The sequence below is a fragment of the Rhipicephalus microplus genome, chromosome X (genome assembly GCF_043290135.1).
Source record: "Rhipicephalus microplus isolate Deutch F79 chromosome X, USDA_Rmic, whole genome shotgun sequence".
Taxonomy (NCBI): domain Eukaryota; kingdom Metazoa; phylum Arthropoda; class Arachnida; order Ixodida; family Ixodidae; genus Rhipicephalus; species Rhipicephalus microplus.
The window spans coordinates 318,046,185-318,070,438 of NC_134710.1; the positions used below are offsets into that span (position 1 = coordinate 318,046,185).

At 45.4% G+C, this 24,254-nt stretch overlaps 1 protein-coding gene across 11 annotated transcripts in view; it reads right to left on the bottom strand.

Annotated features, from left to right (window-relative positions):
• LOC119185246 (uncharacterized) overlaps positions 1-24,254 on the bottom strand; it is a 312,525-nt gene that overhangs the window by 114,195 nt on the left and 174,076 nt on the right. For all 11 annotated transcript variants that reach the window (XM_075879550.1, XM_075879553.1, XM_075879554.1 and 8 more), the window contains 3 exons: positions 18,181-18,419; positions 6,540-6,633; positions 5,053-5,217 (listed from right to left, as the gene is read on the bottom strand). In XM_075879550.1, coding sequence (XP_075735665.1) covers positions 5,053-5,217; positions 6,540-6,633; positions 18,181-18,419 — 498 coding nt within the window. The remainder of the gene's footprint in view (positions 1-5,052; positions 5,218-6,539; positions 6,634-18,180; positions 18,420-24,254) is intronic.

Consider the following 24,254-nt stretch of genomic DNA (forward strand, 5'->3'; position numbering starts at 1 on the left):
GACCGTTCAAAGTTGAATTCCGAAGACTCTACACGGAGTGGATGGCAACCGGCAACCATGAGCAGACACCGACCGGACGGCTGAAGAGGGCACCGCTTGCTACTGTTCTCGGTTGGGTATTGTCGGCGTGGAGCTCGGTGTCGACGGACATTGTGTCCCGAAGTTTTAAGGTCACTGGGATATCCAACAGCCTGGATGGCACCGAAGATGACTGTTTGTGGAATGATGGTGCTCTGCAACACACCATCTCGGACTCCGAGTTAAAGGACTCGTCGAGTGACGACAAATAAGTGCACACGCGGCATACTGCAATAAACGCTCTTCGTTCGCGAAGTGGTACGTTGTTTTTAGTTTAGCAAAAAAAAGTTCCGTGTATGGGCCGCACCCTGAAAATTGGCCCTCATTTCCTGAAAAAAAATGTGCGGCCCTTACACGTGTTTATACGGTAACTAATGAAGCTACAGAAAAAACCTTTACATTTTGAGAATCGGGAGAACAAACTAAGTAAGCATGCCAACTTTTGTCACATTTGGTTAAAAAATGAATGAGACAGCCCTAAGACCCATGTCCCCCCTTAAAAGCTGTGTTTCATTTACTTCGAACTTCGGGATACAGTGAACGGATGCCACGCGAGACTCGGGTTCGTTATAAGCGGGCTCGACTCTATTCGAATAAATACAGTACTGGTCCAATGCCTACCCAAATCTTGTTTGCCAGTTCTTAAACTGTGATGGTATGGCCCACCTTCAAAATTTTTCGCCACTAATGACATTCTCATCATAGGTATTTGAGAGTCGGCATGAATGCACTTTGTGGTTTGCTGATGTGTGGCCACCTTTGACGATGTACCACTCGTTTATGAAAGAGGTGCTCGAAAGCCTGTTAAATCTGGCGAACAGTTTTCACAGGGTACACTCGAACCCAGAGAAGGGAAGCGGGTTAGGGGGAGACAGAAGGTTAGGTGGGCAGATGAGACTAAGAAATTTGCAGGTATAAATTTGCAGCAGCAAGCACAGGACCGGGTTAACTGGCGGAACATGGGAGAGGCCTTTGTCCTGCAGTGGACGTAATCAGGCTGATGATGATGATGACACTCAAACCTCGTCATAACGTTACGGGATATAACGAAATGATGGATATACTGAAGTACATGATATTATTCTTGAAAACTCCATTGAGAACCATGCATTTTAAACCTCGTTGTAACGACCTAAAATTAACCAGTAAACAGATATAAAAAACTAAATTAGTCAATCAAATAGTCTATGGAAAAAAAAACGACCGTAGTGTGTAAAGTATAACGTTTTCTGCGAAGTTTGACGCTCGTTCGGAGCAGTTCTTCCAAAACTCCCGTGCCGACCTTACAGCCACACCCCTCACGGCCGAGAGAGCAGTCCTCACACAGCCAGTGGAGAGGATCGAGGAAGCACTCAGCGAGTGCCGTGGTGCAAAGCGATTTCCCTCTCACGACGGCAACAACTGCGTCTCTGCTGCTACCATGGCTGCTTACTCTGCACCAAGAAAGGAGGACTCTCCGCAACAGCATTTTTTTTCCCCTCTCTGCGCGTGAGGCCTTGAAAGGAGAAGGGTCTCTACGTGCAGAGACAAAAAAAAGAGAAGTGTGGAACAGGCGCGTCGCAGATTGGCGTTTGAGAGAGAGCAAACAATCCACCACAGTCTTTCCTTTTCTTCTTTTCTTTCTTCGCATGCAGCGTTAAGAGGTGCCGCCGCGGGATTCGGCATGGTGCTGAGAGAATTTTCGGTATGTTCGAGTTAACCGTCGCAAGTGCTTGCGCGTTCGAATTACAGGGTGCTTTTGCCCATTGGAATACACATAGCTTTGACGGGACCTCAGCGTGAGTTCGAATTACCCGAAAGTTCAAATTAATGAGATTCGACTGAGTTTATTTTTCATGTCACGCGTGGTCGCGCAGCGGTACCTTCGGCCGCGAGGCGGTTTCCTTCTTTGCATGCTTATAGGTGTGCGGCGCCCATCTTAGCATACATGGCCACAAACTGCTATAATCGATGTAACAAAATAATGGATATAACAAAATAATTGCTGCTCCCCTTCAACTTCGTGATAACGAGGTTTGAGTGTACTATCAAGCTTTTGGCAAAATTTGGTAGTTCATGCAATGCCATGATTTTACAACGTGCTGCAATTTGACAAGTGCTTATTATACATCTTCATAACGAGCTGGCTGTGCTGAAGTAACGCTTTCTTCAATGGGGGAAAAAAATCTATGCATGCGCATAAGATCACTTCCATATGTCAAAACAGGACATCTTCAATTCTTTTATGTGTGAAAGTTAGGGTTTATGTGTTTTATGTGTCCAAGTTTATGTGTTTATGTGTGAAAAACGATGGTTTGATACTGTATGAACACACCTCAGACTATATGCTGCACTCAGCATAGCCTAGCATACCGACTAAACAAACATCACTTCCTCAACTACAGTCGAGCCCGCTTATAACGAACCTGAGCGTGACGCGGAATCCGTTCACTGTACCCCGAAGTTCTTAATAAATGAAACACAGCTTTTAAAAAGTTGCAAGAGAAAACACAAACTTTTTGTGCCCAAAAAGTCCGTGATGCACGTGCTTTAAAGAGCAGAAGAGATAAGGGCGGTCTCGAGTTCATTTAAAAATGGCGGGGTGCTCGTTCGCCGAGGCCCGTGGCATAAGATGCATGAGGCACAGACTCAAAAGTTTTGTCGTTCTCGCAATCCTTCTCGCAATCCGAGTTATCCAAATTGCTCTCGCCACAGACTTCATTCACAATGCCCCAATCCGTGCACACTTCCGCAGTGACAGCATCATCATTGACCGTAATTACATCATCGCAACAGATGTCCCACCCGCTCTTCCAGGTCAGAGTCTACGACGCGCTGCCACAAATCGCTGCCGCAGTTCGGAAGCTTCAGGCTCGGCATCAAGCCCGACGTGGACGAAGTCCGCCTCGCGAAAACTGTTTCGCGCGCATGTAGCAGTTACCGCCGCCCACGAAATATTCACCATCTCCACAGCTGAATACCAAGACGCCCGAAGCGGCAAGCTGGCTGCCAGGTGGTCAACAGCTATCAGCAAGCGCTCCGCAACGCGGCACCTAACGCGCGGATTACGCTCAAGCCAAGCGGTCACACTTTCTATGTTTGTTGAGTGGCAGGTAAAAGCGTGCAAGTCCTCCCGTCGGCTGTCATGACCACACACGCACACCAAGAACAAGCAAGACGCGCACATGCGACACACATGCCAAAACACGTGGAACAGCTCTGGGCCCGTTTCCAGTCACAAAACGAAACTAACTCGAGCCAGGGAAGCGGGCGTCACGGAGTGGTGGAGACGGGCGAAGGGGTTGTGATCAAAAGAGAAGAGCAGACTTGCGACAGAAGGGCAAGGAGTTGCGATAAAGAGAGGGGAGGATGCGGCGGGAGGGCGACCTTGAAAACCAAAACACCGAAAGGAGGCAGGTTGGGTAGCTTGCTTGAAAGGTCCGTTAAACTCGCACGTAAACAAAATTGACCCCGTATCTGCATGTAATCTGCAAATGTCATCGAAAGACGATCGTCTTGCGGGTGGAGTGAACAAGACATTTATTTGATGTTCTGCACAAGAAAATAGGTTAGTGGTATTCTGGAGGCGCTGCGTTAGAGTGCCTCGAGCGTGCAGCGGAGGCGAACGAGCGCATCAAGCCGCGTCACACGTGAAACATGAGCGCCTTCTGGCAGTTTTCTTCGAAAACAAAGCGCGTGGCTCTGAGACAGGTGTGCTCGCCCCTCTCAGAGGTGATAAGGTGTAGAACGTAAGGAGACGAGTAGGACCACCACAGTCTCGTTTTAGCAAATCGTTGGAAACACTCGCCGTTCCGTGCAGGCGCTGCATGGTCAGCGCAGCGCGATAAGCGCTATGGTCCTTAAAATTACCTATGTATGCCTTTTCTAGTAAAAGACGCACATGCAGAATACAAACGCGTTGTCATGGTGCCCCAGAAATGCACAATAATTGCTCTTTAATTGACAAACACACAAGCTTGAACACTCAGCCTTAAGCAACAATGGTGGGCGCTGCAAATGAGGTCGGCCGTTTCAAATGCCCGATGCCTTCAAGAGTGGACAAACAGACAAATGTACACACAAACAGACCAAAATTTTTGCGTCGAAGGTCCCCAAGAAAGACTATCGTCTTTAAAAGCAGTCAGGGCATGGAGGAAGGAAACAGCTTTCCGTGGGTTAGGGAGAGCGGCTACTAGAGGGTCGCGGAGGCAGGGTCGGCGTTTAGGGCCGTTCGTCGCCCTTCCCGCACAGCCGCAATGCACGTGCTGGGACACCTACCACACGCAAACGGGGGACAAATAATCCAATTGGCGACGCTGCGGAGGGTGAAAGAGCGTCGCCAATTGGCTTATTCGTCCCCCACTTGCATGCGGTAGGGGTCCCGGCACGTGCATTGCGGCTGTGCGGGAAGCGCGTGGAACGGCCCTTATTAATAACAATGTATAGGCACCTCCCCGACGCCTGATCGGCGGTCGAAATTGGTTTCCTGGGAAGTCGGCAGACCACCGACTCCGTTCGCTGTAACTGATCAGCGGCGCTCGGAGACATTCGTTGTAAGTGTGATTTTGTGCCATTGAACCAATGTATATTATCACGGTCACCCGATATTGTTCGTTTCAAGCGAAAGTTCGTTTGAAGTGGCGCCGTTATATCTGGGCTCGACTGTATACAAAAGTGGACTGGCAACATAGCAAGCCCATTGTGAGTGGTTTCTGTTTATTAATGTTGGTGGAAAATATGAGTTTCTCTCAATTTCACTGGATATTCTCTACAATAGTAAAGGCAGTTGTGCTGACACTTCCAATGTCTACCTTCACTAAAGAGTTGTTAATTGATTGACGATTGATATGTGGGATATAACGTCCCAAAACCACCATATGATTATGAGAGCTAAAGAGTTGTTCACACAATCCAATGTTTGTCCTCATCTTTTGTGGCTTGAGATCAAGAATGACGTAAGGAAAAAAAACTTGTTTACAGTCAACACCAGCCCACCTCTCCCGCTTGACGTTCGAGGGTCGAGAAGTCTCCCCCTGCAGCAGCCATTTCTTGAAGCGGTGCTGTTGGCGCCTGTGCACTCATCTTATGCACTTCTCCAAGTTCATTTTTCAACTTTTCAATAGTCTGCCCATATTCGGCGTCTTTTTCTTCTAACTTTTTCTGGAAGATAAGCAAGGCAAATGTGTGACACAACTACGGTGCTAATGAAGATTGGAAGAAAATTGTGAATGACTATTCTACTGCAATGACTAGTCTCATTCACTATTAAACTCTCTAAATGGCAACACTTCTTTTTTCTCTAATCGGGACGAGAATTTTTGGATGAAGCCATTGCACACTCCCCCCCCCCCCCAATTTAAAATACTGCCATTTTATCACATAGCTATCACAGCCCCTAATGTTCTCGAAACACATTTTTTTTTAATTCTGAAAATGATACTTGATTGCACTTAGAATGTGATGCACAACCGCCGTGATGTTTATCAGATCTCCAAGAGCAGAAGTATAGCCTCCAAGATCGGTATTTGAACTTGATAGATAATGCCTATGACATGTTTCAGAACTTGGTTTGCAATAGTAAGGAATTTGACATCCGAGTTTCTTGCAGAGAGCTATCACACATAAGAGCTCTGTTGCCCTGGTGTAGGCTCATCATGATCTGAAGTGTTTCCCACAGTGTGATCCTGCTCTCATTGACTTTAAAAGAAAGACAAGAGCGGCATTTTTGGATGACTGCTTTCGGAGGGGCCATAGCAGCCTCACGCTGTGACAACTCTGCTAATACAGCAGGCCAGAAATATCCCTTCCATTATGTTGGCATGTACAGTCATAATGTAAGAAAAAACATGGGCTTATCTGCCTGGTGTGAGCCAATATTCTCAATGATCGTAGCAGCAGTAAACTAAGAAGTTATGCCACTGCAGATGCCTGAAAAATGCTTTGTCCTGCAGACCACAGGTTGCAGCACAAACATGGTGGCGTGGTGAGCCATTATACCATAGTGAGCCATTATAAAGTTCTTTCTTTTTTGAGAAAGAATGGGCTAATGGTCACATCATGATGCGCCGACGCAGCGAAGAGCAAGCAACATGCTGGCCGCGTGTCACAACTGTATTGATAGCGAAGCACATCTTGTTTTCCAAAGGTGCACGTTTCAATTTATCATGGCAGCATTTTCTCTTTTTTTTCTTTTTCTCTTTTTTTTTCTGTGGCAGCAGAGAGACCCGCCATTCCTGCATGTTTTAGACAAAAAATAAGACTAGGTATTGCGGGAAAACATAATTCTTGGAGCCGCAATCTTTTTAGCCGGCACAGCAAATGATGAGCCCTCGTTACTCTGAATAATTGCAAGTTTCTTTGCCTTCCATCGTTTGTATCTTCTGTTCATTCGAAAATCAGCTTAATTCAAAGATTTCTCGTGGCCCCAGCGACTTTGAATTATTAGTAATAGTTATTTATTGATTACTCAATAAATACAATACCTGGTACTCTGCACTGAGCTTTTCATGCTGCAGGTCCAGCTGTTTTCTCAACTCCTTTGCCATGTCTTTGGCATTCTGCTTGACTTCATCCAACCTGCATAGAAATGGTAACAATTTTTTACTTCTACCAATATTAAAGTAATAAGCCCACAGACCTAATCAAAGGAAAGTTTAAACATAGAAAAAGTGGCATATCTAAGCACATGCTATTTATTTAGAACTAATTTGCATCTAAGCTATGCATTGCTGCTTGTCTGCCAATGAAAGCATTTTTCTTTAAACACATTCACCGTGCATTACATCCATCCATTGATGAAATTTCGGGCTTGAGGGCATGCACCTGCACTTGACTGCAGTGTCCTGCTGTGTTGCAGGACCACTTTAAACCTTTCAGGCCCAGTGATACCAACTGGAATCATTTATTTTGTAAGTCAGCAACTATCTAGTAAAAATAAAGGGGTTGTTCTTCATCCTAAACTCATGCTTAACATTTCCTGTACATATTATGCTAACCTAGTACACAAAAGTCGGGTTACATGAAGAAATTACAGAAGCAGACACGCTGTTCCCGAAATACGCTAAGGCAGTTCTTTTTTCACTGAGAAGGCGGAGCAACTTGTTTCACGAGTTGGTTCATTCTTGCGGTAGCTTTTAGCGTGCTTTCTTTAGGCTTCCATCTCTCGTGTTTATTTCTCGCTAAAAGCTACCGTAAGGTGGAGCATTTATTATCATTTTGTGTCAAAAAATTTGAATTCTGTCTATTGACTATTTGCTATCACATCAAGATATTAAATAATTATTTGATCAATTAATTTGGCCTCTAATTACTTCACTGACAAAAGGTGAGCCCAAATTTTCATTTCATTGATTTTCTTTTTTTTTTGGACTACCATTAAAATGTGCTCCTCAAAATTTGAAAACCACTCGTTCCCATTAAACAGAAATAATTTGGGCTTGCTGAACAAATTAGTTTATAGCTCCCTTTCGAGCACTCACAAAAGGAGGAAACTGCAGAATAAGAAGACAGCTGACTGTTAATCAAAATAGGGCATGAATAAACATGAAAGTAAGCAAAACACTATGAACCATCCCTCCGAAGAAAATCCTGATTGGGTACAAAGCAGCCGCGGTTCGCATGGCGTTGACCCGATTGAAACGGTGTTGACGTGGGTGCTGTTTACTCCAGTAAATGTTTGTTTGAAACACAGAGACACAGGAGGTGGGACACGTTGAAGACGCACTCGGCTTCCTTGGGTCGAGTCTTATCAATGTTACCAGCGCGCAGTCGGTATTCTCGAATGCGATCGGTGTTCTTCACTCACACCTCTTCGGTGTCGCTGGTCTTCCACTGCCGACGCTTGCATTCGGCTTCTCTGGCTCGCGCCTCCTCAGTGTTGACATCGCCATTCGAGAACCCGATCGGCTTCGCTAACTTTTACAACGCTGGCAATAACCGGGAAAGGTACACACACACTAGCGGAAAGCATGCCGTGACAACGTGTTGCTCGTCGGCTTGATCGCGCTGTCCACATTGTACACGCAACGAGAATTTCGAGGCACGCGCGCAACGTCCGCACGCGCCGGCTCGCCGCTTGATTTTGCCGGCAGATGGAAAGAGGTGGCGCAGGTGAGATGATGCCTAAGTGAGGAGTGGACTCAAGCGTTTCAAGCGGTGGAGAGAGTAAAGCGAGAGAGAGACCACATGTGGCAAGCGCGCCGCAGGCGAAGCAGAGAGGTCACCACGCACTGCTAGGAGGGCGTGAGTTACTTGGTACCATTCCAACAACTTCAGTGAGGGGAGCGGTGCAGACGGAGGGACACCGTTACAAAGGCGAGTCGCCTCGCCACCGGGGTCTAGTGGCTACGGTACTCGGCTGCTGATCCGCAGGTCGCGGGATCGAATCCCGGCTGCGGCAACTGCATTTCCAATGGAGGGGGAAATGTAGGCCCGTGTGCTCAGATTTGGGTGCACGTCGAAGAGCCCCAGGTCGTCGAAATTTCCGAAGCCCCCCACTATGGCGTCTCTCATAATCATATGGTGGTTTTGGGATGTTAAACCCCACATATCAATCAAATCAAACACAGGGGAGTCAAAGAGCTGCTTCACATCTAAAACGAAAGCTGCCATACTCAAGACTGCAAATTGAGGACAAACAGGAGACTCTCAATAATTTGCACTCGGGAGAACTCATGCGTTGTTTGAATTATTAGAAGTCTTCATAAATATTACTCAGGCCAACATAATAACTTGTGTTGTATTGTAAGACAGCTCCAAATGATTGTGAGTAAATGTGTGCATGTGTCATAAAATATATACAGTCAAACCCACCTAAACACCAGTTTGAACAGTATATCATTTATAACAATGAGATGTTGCTGCACAGTCAACTTCCTGTATGTTTTCTGTGGGGAAATAACTCACTTACAGCAATGCCTCATGCCACATTATCAATTAAATAATGAATTAGGGCTGGTGGGTGTCCCTGCCAAAAGTTAATGAAACATGAAATCTTTTAAAATAAAAAAAGAAAAAGAAAAATTCAAGCTGCTGAACATCTGCCCACAACCAAAATGTACTCCAGTGCGTGCCCTTTGAATTCGCAATATGCTTCACCGTACAGTTTGTGACATCGCAACAAAGCTGACTTTTGAAATCTGCTATGATGTGGAAGCTTCGGTGGTGGCGTCTGTTAAAACATACAGTTCCAGTGAAAAGTTCAGACTTGCACATCCGAATTTTTAAACATGTTAGAAAAATTGGTACCTTTGTCATCTTTTTATAGATGTTTGTTGGAATATCCAATTTAATATCAGAGACCACCTTTGTAAGACATCTGGGTGCGACCATCTTGAGCTGTTAAACCAATGTTTTCTTGTTTTTGCTATATTGATGCGTTAAGGCTATGAAACATCGTATGCATGCATCCAACTGTTTTCATGCGTATGCATCTACCATAACACTTAGCTTGCTTGCTGAAACACAAAGGTTAACAGACCAATATGGCAGTACTTGACCCCATCCATAAAACGGTCTAGTTTCTTCACAATAGCCTGCCATCCCCTTATTTTTTGTGTGAAACTTGTTTACAGAAATTATCGGTTATAAAAATAAAATTTTTGTCACACTTGACTATTGCTATATGTGGGTTAAACTCTATTGATATTCATTAGGTAAAACTGCATTTCTAATTGATGATGACGATGATGATACATGGTGTTTCTTGGCGTAAAGGCCGTATGATAGCCAAGGAGCCGCAGTATATCAGACAAAAGGTGTGGGCAATGGGTATGTTTATTGGCTGTATAGGGGCCTAAAAATCCTCGCGCTAAAGACGAGTAAAACATGAAGGTATTAAAACTATGAGAGTGACATGACGTGTAGCGTGAAAATGAGCGGCTAGCGGTTCTAATCATAAAGTTTTGGAGAGATGACGGAGCACGAATGTGTCTGTAACGTCCTTGTTTCTAAAGGCCACGAGACAGTTGCTTTGTAGTGTATGTATCTAGTTGATTGATTTCTGGGGTTTAACGTCCCAAAACCACTATATGATTATGAGAGACGCCGTAGTGGAGGGCTCCAGAAATTTTGACCACCTGGGGTTCTTTAACGTGTACCCAAATCTGAGTACACGGGCCTACAACGTTTCCGCCTCCATCGGAAATGCAGCCGCCACAGCCGGGATTTGATTGTATGTATCTAGTGCAGCGACGACCTCTCTTCAGAAGTCGAGCTGCAGATTAGCAGGGTAGATCACATAAAGTTACGGACATCTTTCAAAAACACAAGCAATGACTGATGTTTGAAAAGCAAATCCCTACCGATGAACATCGATGGATGAAGTGGCATTTGCTCTCAGTAGGGTGATTTAAAGTGCTTTTTTTCTTAAAGCCTGTAATTCCTAGCATTGTATTAAATTGTGGATAATGGTGAGTGGATCACCACACTTCTCGCACAAAGGTGTATCACCACCAGACAAAAAATACGAATGTGTACTGTGTGTGTCCTAATCTTAGCCTTGAAAATTTTAAGTCTGTGTGGCGTGACTTCGATACTGGCGGCCAGTTACCAAGATGTCGCTTGATAACACGTAGTTTGTTTTCTGTTTAGCCATCTCATGTGCTTTGCGAACGTGCTCTGAGGTGTCGTTTGAGGAAAGGTTTTAGGTCAAACGCGGGAATGTCTATTGTAAAGGGTCGGAAGGAAGAATTTGCCGATGGCATCCCACTGCTGCCACCAGTTGTTGCGAATGGGGGTCTACTCGGTCTCTTGTGGTAGCGTGGTGTAACCGGGTGGAGGAAACGAACGCTGACAAGAAGAGGATACAAAAACAAACAGGTTTATGGCCTTATTTACACGTATTTACAGCAAAGAAGGGTTAGTGGTTTAACAAACCACCAGCGTGGTGATTGAACCGTTACATGGTTCAGAGCGACGTCCAGCACTCTGCGGCGTCCTTTTAAGCCCTGTCGGGTTCCTCCTCTTTGAGTGGAACACCAATCACACACACACATCAGGTGAGGGGGACGAGCATGCACAGTGCACGTGAGTGTCTAATATTGAGTCGTGATCACTGCACTGCAAGGTGGCTCCAGCGGGGTTCCTCGTCGTGTGTGCGCCGCTAGTCGAGAGGTACCAAGCTCCTGACAGCATACATCAAAGGGTCCGCGGATTTGTTCGTTTAATTAGCGGGGCGATTTGTGGCGGCCGCCATGGTCTCTACCAAGAAAGATGCTGTCTTTGTTGTCCTCTCTCGAACGGTTAACGGCGTCGTGGCGACACGACGTCTCACCCTCGGGTTAGCAGGGACAATGCCTGGCGGGCATAGGCGGCGCGCCGGTCGGCTTCGGAATTGAGGATTAAAAAAGCGCCGCTCCCCTGTCAGCTCTGGCGCCAGTCACAACAGCTTCCCCATCGCCAGATGAGTCGCCGAGGCCATCAGTCACCGCTGCTTCTCGAAGGGCCAACGAAAGGGTCCGTAGTTGAATGTCAGGAACTCGCCTTTGCTTGCCACATGGTCTGGGTAATTGCCGAAATCTTCAACAGCGTCTGGCAGACTGGGCGCAGAACGGATTGAGAGGCTCCCCAGAAGACTGGCTTACGCACAATGGCGTCTGCCCAGACGAATCGCCGGGCCAAACGTAACACTATACATGTATTGGCAGTGTTTTTGTGGACGGACCCAGTTGGTCGGCCAACACATTACTTTAGATCTCGCGATACCCTGGCGCCCAGCATACTATGACATGTTGTTTGAGTGCATAGACTGTGCATAATAATGAGTAAAGCGAAACAAGAATGGGGGTTTTTGTGTTTTTTTAAAGTTTTCGGAGTTTTTACCACAATTAGTGAATCTGTGTGAACTACTGCCTTTGGTAGTTTTGATTGCTTGATGTGTAACAGCAGCAAGTATTGCATAAGCGTCTGCGGTAAAAATGCTATAATCAGAATGTTAGTAAGCTGGCTTCTGGAAAAGATGGGCCAACAGCTGCGTATGATAGAGAACTGTTAGACTTTGAGGCATCTGTAAAAGTCAGGACAATTGTATATGTGTTGAAGCTCCAGGAAGTACATGCAGATGTGTGCTACAGGTTCGTGTTTTGTAACTTCCATGAAGGGCATATCGCATTCTATGAGCTGCCATTGCCACGGTGGCAGAAGCGCGCCAGGAGCCATCAGACACTGATCAAGTGGCACTCCCGTTTCCTCAGCGAGGCTACTCACACGAAGCGAGAAGGGCTGTCGACCTGAGGGACGGTTATCAAATAGTGTGGAACTGAATAAGTCATTGATTGTGGAGCATGAGGAGTGCTTTTTATCACCATTCACCTTGAGGTAATACACAATGAACTTTTAAGTTCTCTACAGCTGCAGTGACCACTCGTTGGACTCTAGGTACACGCGTTCTACGAGACTAGCGCGAAAAGCATCCATAGAATGACGGATGCCCAAATGATAAACCAGACAAGCATTTTTAAAGCAGTTGTTGTCGCTGTCTGATAGATTATTGCCCCGTAATCTAGGCGCATGTGTATAAGACTTTTATAAAGATTTATCAGGTATTTTCTATCCCTGCCCCATGATGTTCGCGACAAAACCTTTAGTATATTCATAGCTTTCAGGCACTTGTTTTTGAGCTTTTTCATGTGAGGTACGAATGTTATTTCATGTCTAAAATTATGGCTAAAAATTTGTGTTCACTTTCCACAACCAATCGCTGTCCGTGCAAGTGAATGATCGGATCGGGGTGCAGACCTCTCTTTCTTGTAAATAAAATGCAGGTACTTTTCTGCGGGTTAAGGGTGAATCCATTCTCGTCAGCCCAATTGGTAACTTTATTCAAACCGAGTTGAAGCTGTTGCTTGGACAATGCGAGATTGCAGGATTTAAAACCGATCTGCACGTCGTGAACATAAGTACAATAAAACATATTGCGTGGAATGTAGGAATGCAATGTATTCATTTTTATAACAAAAAGTGTGCAGCTCAACCGCCACCTTGCGGCACTCTAGTCTCCTGGACAAATGTTCGCGACAAAACGTTTCCTACCCGGACACGAAAAGTACGGTTGGATAAATAGCTTTCGATTATGGTCAGCATGTTACCTCGAACACCTAAATGTGAGAGGTATCGCGGTATGCCAAAGCGCCATGTGGTGTCATATGCCTTTTTCATATCTAAGAATACTGAAAGATAAACGTGTTTATGAACAAAAGAATCGGGTATTTATGCTTCGATACGTAGCAGATCGTCAGTGGTGGATCTACCCATGCGAAATTGACACACAGCAGGTTGTTGTTTCCAGGAAATGTAGTGTGGTTAATCATCTTCTCAAAAAGCTTACACAAACAACTTATTAGAGCGATCAGCCTATAACTCGCAAAAGAAGACGGATCCTTGCAGCGTTTTAAATTGGAATTACAATGGCCTCTTTTCAAGAAGCAGGAATCTCACTGGAAGACCATATGGCTATTACACAGGGAGAGTAATGTTTTCCGAGTTTTGGGAGGCAAGTTTTTCAACATATCGTGAACCACGCGATCAGAACCAGAGGCCGAATCACTGCAGCAGCCCAGCCATGCATGTACCTCAGCCAAGCAAAAAGGCTGGCAGCAAGCCTCATATTTTGTGCATTTGCATTCAAGTTTCGGCTTTTCAATTCTTGTTTTGTATCTTTGGAAGGCTTCACTGTAGAGTGACCAGCTAGAAACCTGTTCGAAATGAGCACCGAGAGAGTTCGCTTGGTCATCAAGAGTGTTTACGAGAAGGAGTGAGCGTACTTGTCTTCCTGCTAACCTACTAACCATGTTCCAGAGTTCAGCCTGCTAATGTATATGAATTGATGCCTGATAAAAACTTGTGCCAACATTCCCGTTTGGCCTGTCGGCACGTTCTTCTGCCTTGGGACTTAATGTTTTTTTAGAATTAGTAAAATTTTCCGTTGTGGGTGAGTCCTGAAGCAGCTTCCATGCTTTATTTCGCTTTGTACGTGCATTTTGACATTAACTGTTCCACCAAGGTATGCGTCGCTTAGCAGATTGTCCAGTTTGGGGGATACACTTTGTTGCAGCATCAATAAAAAGAGCTGCAAAGAAGTCTACAGCGGCATCTATGCTCAATCCACACATATATATCGACCAATTTAAGCGAGTAGCTAGTCGGAACCGTTCGCAGTCGGCCTTGTCTGTTTGCCATCTCGGAACTTGTGGAAGACCTTTGTCTATCGATGTGCTCAGTATTATTGGAAAGTAGTCACTTTTGAAAGGATTGTTAATCACTTTCCATTGGAGCAGCTGTAAAAGCGATGGAGATGTAATGCTGAAATCTACTGATAAATAGGTTTTGTTGGCAAGACTTAAGTATGTTGGCTCTTTGCTAAACAGACACGCACTAGAAGGAAATAGAAACTGTTCGATAAGGCGACCTCGTGCATATAGGCGAGGATCACTCCATAGATCATTGCGTGCCTTCAGGTGCCCAAGGACCAGACAAGGTTCTGGCAGTTCGTCTATTAAAGAGCGGAATTCATGTTTTTCAAGATGGTGGTGTGAAAGTATATAGAGAGCAGATTATGACAAGTTTATTGAAAAGAACAGCTCGAACAGCCACTACCTCAAAGGACGTTTGGAGTCGTAAGTGTGTACATGCTACTCCTTGGTTACCTATAATGGCCGCGCCACCGGATGACTTGATCCTATCATTGTGGTGCTTTCTGAATATTACATAACGACGTAGAAAATTGGTGTTGTAGTACTTTAGGTCGGTCTCTTGTACACACAGCCCTTTCGATGAATGTTTGTGTAGGAGTTGTTGGACCTCACCGAGGTTTCTAAAAAGTCCTCCGACGTTCCACTGCATGATTTGTGTATTCATATTGGGTGTAAATTAGTGCTCTGTGTACGAAAAGAGCTAGTGACTTAAGTCCGGGAGCTCTTGTTGGGCCCCGTGATGAGGGTTTTTTACTTTTTGGCGTGCTCTTACAAGCTGTGCCTATCCTTCGGCGCCTGGGACACCGATGGACTTGCTGCTGTGTCTATCACTTCGGACGAAGTGCTGGATGTCCACTCACGGTTGACGCGTATGGCAGCGGGAGGTTTAGGGCTTTCTCTCAGAACAGCTGTGGCTGCAGATCCAGGGGCCTGCGAGCCTTTTGGCTGCAGAGCAGACCTGCTGCTGCTTCTGAAGGGGTGGATGGCGCTACCGCTCGTCCATTCTGTGGCGAACGTGCGAACTCTGCGGACTTTGGTGGTACTGTCCCCTTGCATACCATTTCCGCAAACGATAGACCCTACGCAATATAGAGACGTTTGCGCGCCTCCCTAAAGGAGATTTTTTCATTGATCTTGAGGGCGATTATTTCCTTTTCGTGTTTTCACGCAGGACAAGCGCGGGAATACGCTGGATGCCCACCATTGCAGTTTGCGCAGTGGGGAGTTTTCACACAGTTGTATGAAGCGTGGTCATTTGAGCTACACTTGGCACAGGTTTGACGGCCACTGCAGCTGTGAGAGCCATTGCCGAAATGATGGGACTTGAAGCAACACCGTGGATTCAGGATGTATGGTCATACCATTAGCTTTAGGTAGCCTGTTTCAAGATATTCAGTTAGGGTGCTTGTGGAGAAGGTTACAATCAAGTGTTTTGTGGGTATTTATTTGTGTCACGTCGTAGTTCGATTCACTGCACATAAGGCACATGATGTTCATTTCAGCCCTCAAGGAGCTCGTTTCCAGTCAAATTAAGAAGGTTTTGGTCAGACGCTAGACCTTGGGAGCTGCTCAGAGATCGATGTGGTGTTATTGAGACAGGGGTGCTTCGAAACGAGACAAGTTTTGAGAGGTTTTCATACTGGTTCTTGCTTTGCACTCCAAAGAGCTGGTCCCCACTAGCCATACGAGTAGCCTTATAACCTTGCCCGAGTGTACTTGTGAGGGTTTTTGACACAATAAAAGAGAGATCGTGGATGACGTGGAATCAGATTCAGAAAAAAGTTTAAACTCTCATTGGTGCATCTCCTCTTTGTGAGGGGACGATCATTCTGTTGAGGAAATGAACTGGAGGCCATAAGGCATAAATATTTTTGGCAGCCTTGCCAGCTGCCCACCACGGAGCCCAACATGGGAGCGCAACAGTACTTATTCGATAATACACGCCAACGCCACCTCTAAACAGCCACTATAGCCAAATATAATGTGCCCAAGAGAGGGCACACACACAAGGTTAAACCTCACCGCCAGAAAAAAATGGAAGTAAGCGGAAGGTAGAAGATGACAGGACAGAAAAAAAGTGAGAAGAGACGAAGATGTAGGGAGAGATAGAGACAGCAAAAGGCGACTGCCGATTTTCCCTGGGTGGGTCCGCCCAGGGGTGTCGTCTACGTGAAGCTGGGGCCAAAGGCGTGTGTTGCCTCTGCCGGAGGGAGGGGCCTTAGAGGTTCAATCAGCCGGCATCAGCTTAACCCCCAGGATCCCCTTTTCCCCGGACATGGCTAGGTGTAAGAAGGAGTCCAATCCCTCCCCTCCTTGTTAGCTCGGGTCCGAGGTGTCGCTAACACCTAACACCTGCTTACACAAACCCCCCTGCGGGCTGCGTTTCTTATTAAGGAGCAAAATATGCTGCATCTCGTGACAGCAGTAGCCCCTTCTGCATCTTGGAACACACTTCTGCACGGCTGCAGTATACTGAGGCAAAAGTGACTAAGCAACAACACAAGGCACGCGATAGAGCAAGGCTAAGTAATATTTTTTTTTCTCCTTAGTCAACAAGCCATTGTAGGCTCACAAATGAATGGCTTTACTTGTGATTGTTAGTGGTATAAGAAATCCAAATGCTCAGCCAGAACCAACAAAGGCAGCAGGTATTTTAAGGCATGCACAGGCAAAAACTGTGAATGCACCAAATTTATGCAATGGTGAAGTTTGAATTAGATGCCTTTAAAATGAATCTAAAATGCATAGGTCCAACCAAAAACAAAAAATTTTTCTGAATTAATCAAAAGTCTGAATTATCGTGAGTGCTATATTAAGAGGTACCATACAAAGATGGGAATAGTCGGTTTCTGTTGCAGTAAAGATGCTTAGTGAGGTTATATTAAGCAAACAATGCTGTCAAGCTATTTCTGCATTCCATTTGCTAAAATGTTCCATACTTGTTCACACAACGATGTGATGTGTTTTACTGATGTGGCTTAGAAGGATCTTTTCAAAATAAAGCTGCATGAAGTGCATTGGGTTGCAGAGAACAAAAAAGTGGAACTGAATATGGTTCCACGTAATGAGAAAGAAAATGTGGTTGCCGTTGAAGATGCATGGGCTGCAGGCTGTTTAGGCTCAAGGCAACCGGGTTCTGGACCCAAGCCAACTGATAGGGTCGTAGATCCAGCATTGATCACCTTACCTATCGCAGCAGACACGTGCAGACATGCAAGTGACTCAACTGTGTGATAAACTTTTACTATCTAAGACTGAATTTTGTAGGGTAGATTTTTCAGATTATCTTTTCGTACAAACACAGTTTCCATCCTATTCATCGTTATTTGTCTCTACTTTGCTTCTACTTTTCTAATGTCACAAATAGTGACATATACGTACAGGAAGCCCAATGTAAGACTGTCAAATGATTTACCTTCAGCAAGTGTCTCCCTTCCATTAAACAACCCGATCTGGCGATACCCCCATTTCAGTAACCAAGAACATGTGCACTCCTGTACCAATTCTGCACTTTCATTTTGTTCAATAGTATTATTTCTGTTGTAAAAACTGACCTCATTTGAAAATTTTTTGCTGAAATGTCGAGGAGGGATTCGACATGTTTTCATAGTTCGCTGACAGCTAAACCTTTAAGGAGCATGCCAATGTTATCCTGCATAGCACACAAGCTAGGTGTCCCCTATGTAGGGAGACTCAACTCCTCACCCTCAATAATGGAAAATCAACCAATGTATTGATGTCTCACAGTGCATATGCCAGTACGAACATTTTCATACCGTTAGCATCTTGTATAAGTATCTCAAATGCTTATCATCACACTACCTTCTACGTGTATCATGACACAATCGCGAGGTACCTTTGCACAGCCATGCTTTGTACGTGCCAGAAATGTGCAAAGTAAAACAAAAAAGAAAGACGGGAGGCTTCAACTGACCGGTTCCTCCACTCTTTCTTCTGTTCCAAGAGAACATGCTGATGCTTCTGTGCCATGACCTCGCAGTCGTCCCGAGCAGTCTTTGTTGCATCTCGTTCCATTTGAAGTTGCTTTTCCAGGTAATCAATCTGTCGCTTCATGTTTTCGAGGACACTTTCGGATTCTACATCGCTTGTCTCAGATGTGTTCGCACCAGCTGCATTTTGTTTTTGCTGCTTGAGTACGGAGTGGGCACGAACCTGCAATGTTGCCGTCAGAGTATCCCGGTGTAAATCCTTCAGACATCTATTTCAGACGAGCACACGGCGACAACTTGCTACAGGACTAGAAGAATCGACATGCTCGTGCAAACAATCAGCCCTATTACATTCCCTGTGCATATTAACTGACTAAAAGTATGTGTGCTATGATATTTTTCCCTCAGAACGGAGAAATAAAGTTTTAACAGCAGTATTCTCAAAGCACAGATTTTGGCCACATTCTTTTGCTTGTTCGGTAAAAGTGGACCTAGGACAGCTAGAGCTGTAATCGTTTTTGCACAATGTAGCTAAATGTGCACAAGAAACAATGCTGGGAGCCTATCTTTATTGGGCGAATTCATTTTTATTTTATTATAAAAATTTCTGTATTTGGTTACATGCAATGAATTTTACTGTGCTGTAATTCGAGAAGTACTCGTTCAATTTTCGATCAGCTTGCAGCGTTGCACTCCTTAGGCTTTCTAGCATTCATTTATATGGCAATGGCTATGTAATTATAATTACATACATTTTTACAGTTTAAAATGTTAGAATTCGTAGTTTTCTTCATTTTCTCAAAATGGCTATTTTGTACACCCTGCATGAAAATTACAACAGTATATCTGAAACTATTACAGAAAGCAGAATATTTTTTTTGCAGCATGAAGCTATATGCTTGGAGCACACCATATAGGAAGCAGATTTTGATTTCCCTTGATGCAAGTTTTTTAAACTAGTCTTTTGTGTGACCACACAATGGCCCCATTCAGGGCTGAAAAGTTTAGTGTACTGTAAAGTAAGAAATAATGACCCAATCAAAAAAGTGCTTCTTATGTTGTATGTCTTATGCTTTCTGCTGTCAATCCCTATGTCATTTATAAATTTTTGACAGGTGGTAATTTTTCTATTGTGGTAAGAACAATAGAAATTGTTATCTTGGTAATTTAATTATACACGCGTATACACGCGTGTAAGGGCCGCATCCCGTTTTTAAGAAGCACATATTAAAAAAAAGTTGCGTGTAGGGCCGCATCCGCACTTTCCTTGACCGATACGTATTCAAAATGCGTGCGCGTGTGTGAGCTACTAGGCGTTGTCTATAGATGGCGTTAGAGAACGCAATTATCATCACCATATATTACGTCATTCGAATAATTTGTTGGTTTTCTTCATGCTAATATGTTCATGAAGTTGGCTAAAAATTTTAAGTTTTTTCAGTAGTGTTCATACACCTGCCAACTGAAGGTTAAGCGGGATTATATCTTCAACTTCTGGCACTTATATACAAACGCGCTATCCATATCAGCATTAGCATCACCAACTTTGGTATTTGTGTGTTGTTCGGTTATTGTGCTGTTCAGCTTGCCATTTGCTCGAGTTTTGCGCACCGTTGAATGACTCTGGGACTCTAGCTAATTTTCTGCGGGACGTTTACGTTATGGCACGATGGGCAAGCAGCTAAATAGCTATACAGCTGGCTATAAGTTGAAGGTGATCGAGCTTATTCTAGAGCACGAGAAACGGGCCGCCAACAGAAAATTCGACGTTGACGAGAAGTGTGTTCGACATTGGTGCGCTCAGAAGAAAGCCTTGCAGAATACCAACATCAAAAAGCGCGCTTTCTGAGGAAAACAGTGCAAGTATCCTGATTTGGAAGAGGAGTTGCTCCGCTATGTGATTGAGGTGCGTAACGATGGTTTTGCGCTCACTACGGACATGCTGCACATGAAGGCACTAGCCTTAGCACGTGCGAAAAATATACCGACCGGGGATTTCAAGGCTAGTGCTGGCTGGGTGCGAAAGTTTCTGAAAAGGAAGAGACTCTCCTTTCAACGGAGGACTGCGCTGTGCCAGCGGCTGCTAAAAGACTATACCGAAAAGGTGCTTAGTTTTCACAAGCATGTCATCGGCCTGCGCCATCAGCACAATTATCTGTTGTCGCAAATAGCGAACGATGATCAAACTCCTGTGTGGTTTGAATCTCCCTAGAACTACACAGTCGAAGTAAAAGGCAAGAAGAGTGTCGCCGTGCGGACCACCGGCGCTGAGCGCCAAGGCTGCACTACGATGCTTTGTGTGACCGCGGATGGGCAAAAGCTACCCCCCGTACGTTATTTTGAAAAGGAAAAGAATTCCCAACAAAGTTTTCCCCAAGGGAATCATAGTTAGAGCCCAAGAGAAGGGATGGATGAACGATGATATGGTGCTTGACTGGGTGAAAAGTGTTTGGCAGAACAGACCAGGAGCTTTGTTGGCCAAACATTCACTTTTAGTGTTGGATAGTTTCCGCGGCCACCTTACCGATAAGGTGAAGTAGCAGCTGCGCCGTGTCGGCACAGACATGGCCGTAATTCCAGGCGGCCTCAAAGGAATGTTGCAACCACTGGATGTGAGCATGAATCGACCGTTCAAAGTTGAATTCCGAAGACTCTACACGGAATGGATGGCAACCGGCAACCATGAGCAGACACCGACCGGACGGCTGAAGAGGGCACCGCTTGCTACTGTTCTCGGTTGGGTATTGTCGGCGTGGAGCTCGGTGTCGACGGACATTGTGTCCCGAAGTTTTAAGGTCACTGAGATATCCAACAGCCTGGATGGCACCGAAGATGACTGTTTGTGGAATGAAGGTGCTCTGCAACACACCATCTCGGACTCCGATTTAGAGGGCTCGTCGAGTGACGACAAATAAGTGCACACGCGGCATACTGCAATAAACGCTCTTCGTTCGCTAAGTGGTACGTTGTTTTTAGTTTACCAAAAAAAGTTCCGTGTATGGGCCGCACCCTGAAAATTGGCCCTCATTTCCTGAAAAAAAATGTGCGGCCCTTACACGTGTTTATACGGTAACTAATGAAGCTACAGAAAAAACCTTTACATTTTGAGAATTGGGAGAACAAACTAAGTAAGCATGCCAACTTTTGTCACATTTGGTTAAAAAATGAATGAGAGAGCCCTAAGACCCATGTCCCTCTTAAAAGCTGTGTTTCATTTACTTCGAACTTCGGGATACAGTGAACGGACGCCACGCGAGGCTCGGGTTCTTTATAAGCGGGCTCGACTCTATTCGAATAAATACGATACTGGTCCAATGCCTACCCAAATCTTGTTTGCCAGTTCTTAAACTGTGATGGTATGGCCCACCTTCAAAATTTTTCGCCACTCAATGACATTCTCATCATAGGTTTTTTGAGTCGGCATGAATGCACTTTGTGGTTTGCTGATGTGTGGCCACCTTTGACGATGTACCACTCGTTTATGAAAGAGGTGCTCGAAAGCCTGTTAAATCTGGCGAACAGTTTTCACAGATACACTCAAACCCAGAGAAGGGAAGCGGGTTAGAGGGAGACAAAAGGTTAGGTGGGCAGATGAGACTAAGAAATTTGCAGGTATAAATTTGCAGCAGCAAGCACAGGACCGGGTTAACTGGCGGAACATGGGAGAGGCCTTTGTCCTGCAGTGGACGTAATCAGGCTGATGATGATGATGACACTCAAACCTCGTCATAACGTTACGGGATATAACGAAATTATGGATATAGTGAAGTACATGATATTATTCTTGAAAACTCCATTGAGAACCATGCATTTTAAACCTCGTTGTAACGAACTAAAATTAACCAGTAAACAGATATAAAAAAACTAAATTAGTCAATCAAATAGTCTATGGAAAAAAAACGACCGTAGTGTGTAAAGTATAACGTTTTCTGCGGAGTTTGACGCTCGTTCGGAGCAGTTCTTCCAAAACTCCCGTGCCGACCTTACAGCCACACCCCTCACGGCCGAGAGAGCAGTCCTCACACAGCCAGTGGAGAGGATCGAGGAAGCACTCAGCGGGTGCTGTGGTGCAAAGCGATTTCCCTCTCACGACGGCAACAAGTGCGTCTCTGCTGCTACCATGGCTGCTTACTCTGCACCAAGAAAGGAGGACTCTCCGCAACAGCATTTTTTTTCCTCTCTCTGCGCGTGAGGCCTTGAAAGGAGAAGGGTCTCTACGTGCAGAGACAAAAAAAAGAGAAGTGTGGAACAGGCGCGTCGCAGATTGGCATTTGAGAGAGAGCAAACAATCCACCACAGTCTTTCCTTTTCTTCTTTTCTTTCTTCGCACGCAGCGTTAAGAGGTGCCGCCGCGGGATTCGGCATGGTGCTGAGAGAATTTTCGGTATGTTTGAGTTAACCGTCGCAAGTGCTTGCGCGTTCGAATTACAGGGTGCTTTTGCCCATTGGAATACACATAGCTTTGACGGGACCTCAGCGTGAGTTCGAATTACCCGAAAGTTCAAATTAATGAGATTCGACTGAGTTTATTTTTCATGTCACGCGTGGTCGCGCAGCGGTACATTCGGCCGCAAGGCGGTTTCCTTCTTTGCATGCTTATAGGTGTGCGGCGCCCATCTTAGCATACATGGCCACAAACTGCTATAATCGATGTAACAAAATAATGGATATAACAAAATAATTGCTGCTCCCCTTCAACTTCGTGATAACGAGGTTTGAGTGTACTATCAAGCTTTTGGCAAAATTTGGTAGTTCATGCAATGCCATGATTTTACAACGTGCTGCAATTTGACAAGTGCTTACTATACATCTTCATACACGAGCTGGCTGTCCTGAAGTAACGCTTTCTTCAATGGGGGAAAAAATCTATGCATGCGCATAAGATCACTTCCATATGTCAAAACAGGACATCTTCAATTCTTTTATGTGTGAAAGTTAGGGTTTATGTGTTTTATGTGTCCAAGTTTATGTGTTTATGTGTGAAAAACGATGGTTTGATACTGTATGAACACACCTCAGACTATATGCTGCACTCAGCATAGCCTAGCATACCGACTAAACAAACATCACTTCCTCAACTACAGTCGAGCCCGCTTATAACGAACCTGAGCGTGACGCGGAATCCGTTCACTGTACCCCGAAGTTCTTAATAAATGAAACACAGCATTTAAAAAAGTTGCAAGAGAAAACACAAACATTTTGTGCCCCAAAAAGTCCGTGATGCACGTGTTTTAAAGAGCAGAAGAGATAAGGGCGGTCTCGAGTTCATTTAACAATGGCAGGGTGCTCGTTCGCCGAGGCCCGTGGCATAAGATGCGTGAGGCACAGACTCAAAAGTTTTGTCGTTCTCGCAATCCGAGTTATCCAAATTGCTCTCACCACAGACTTCATTCACAATGCCCCAATCCGTGCACAGTTCCGCAGTGACAGCATCATCATTGACCGTAATTACATCATCGCAACAGATGTCCCACCCGCTCTTCCAGGTCAGAGTCTACGACGCACTGCCACAAATCGCTGCCGCAGTTCGGAAGCTTCAGGCTCGGCATCAAGCCCGACGTGGACGAAATCCGCCTCGCGAAAACTGTTTCGCGCGCATGTAGCAGTTACCGCCGCCCACGAAATATTCACCATCTCCACAGCTGAATACCAAGACGCCCGAAGCGGCAAGCTGGCTGCCAGGTGGTCAACAGCTATCAGCAAGCGCTCCGCAACGCGGCACCTAACGCGCGGATTACGCTCAAGCCAAGCGGTCACACTTTCTATGTTTGTTGAGTGGCAGAAAAAGCATGCAAGTCCTCCCGTCGGCTGTCATGACCACACACGCACACCAAGAACAAGCAAGACGCGCACATGCGACACACATGCCAAAACACGTGGAAGAGCTGTGGGCCCGTTTCCAGTCACAAAACGAAACTAATTCGAGCCAGGGAAGCAGGCGTCACGGAGTGGTGGAGACGGGCGAAGGGGTTGTGATCAAAAGAGAAGAGCAGACTTGCGACAGAAGGGCAAGGAGTTGCGATAAAGAGAGGGGAGGATGCGGCGGGAGGGCGACCTT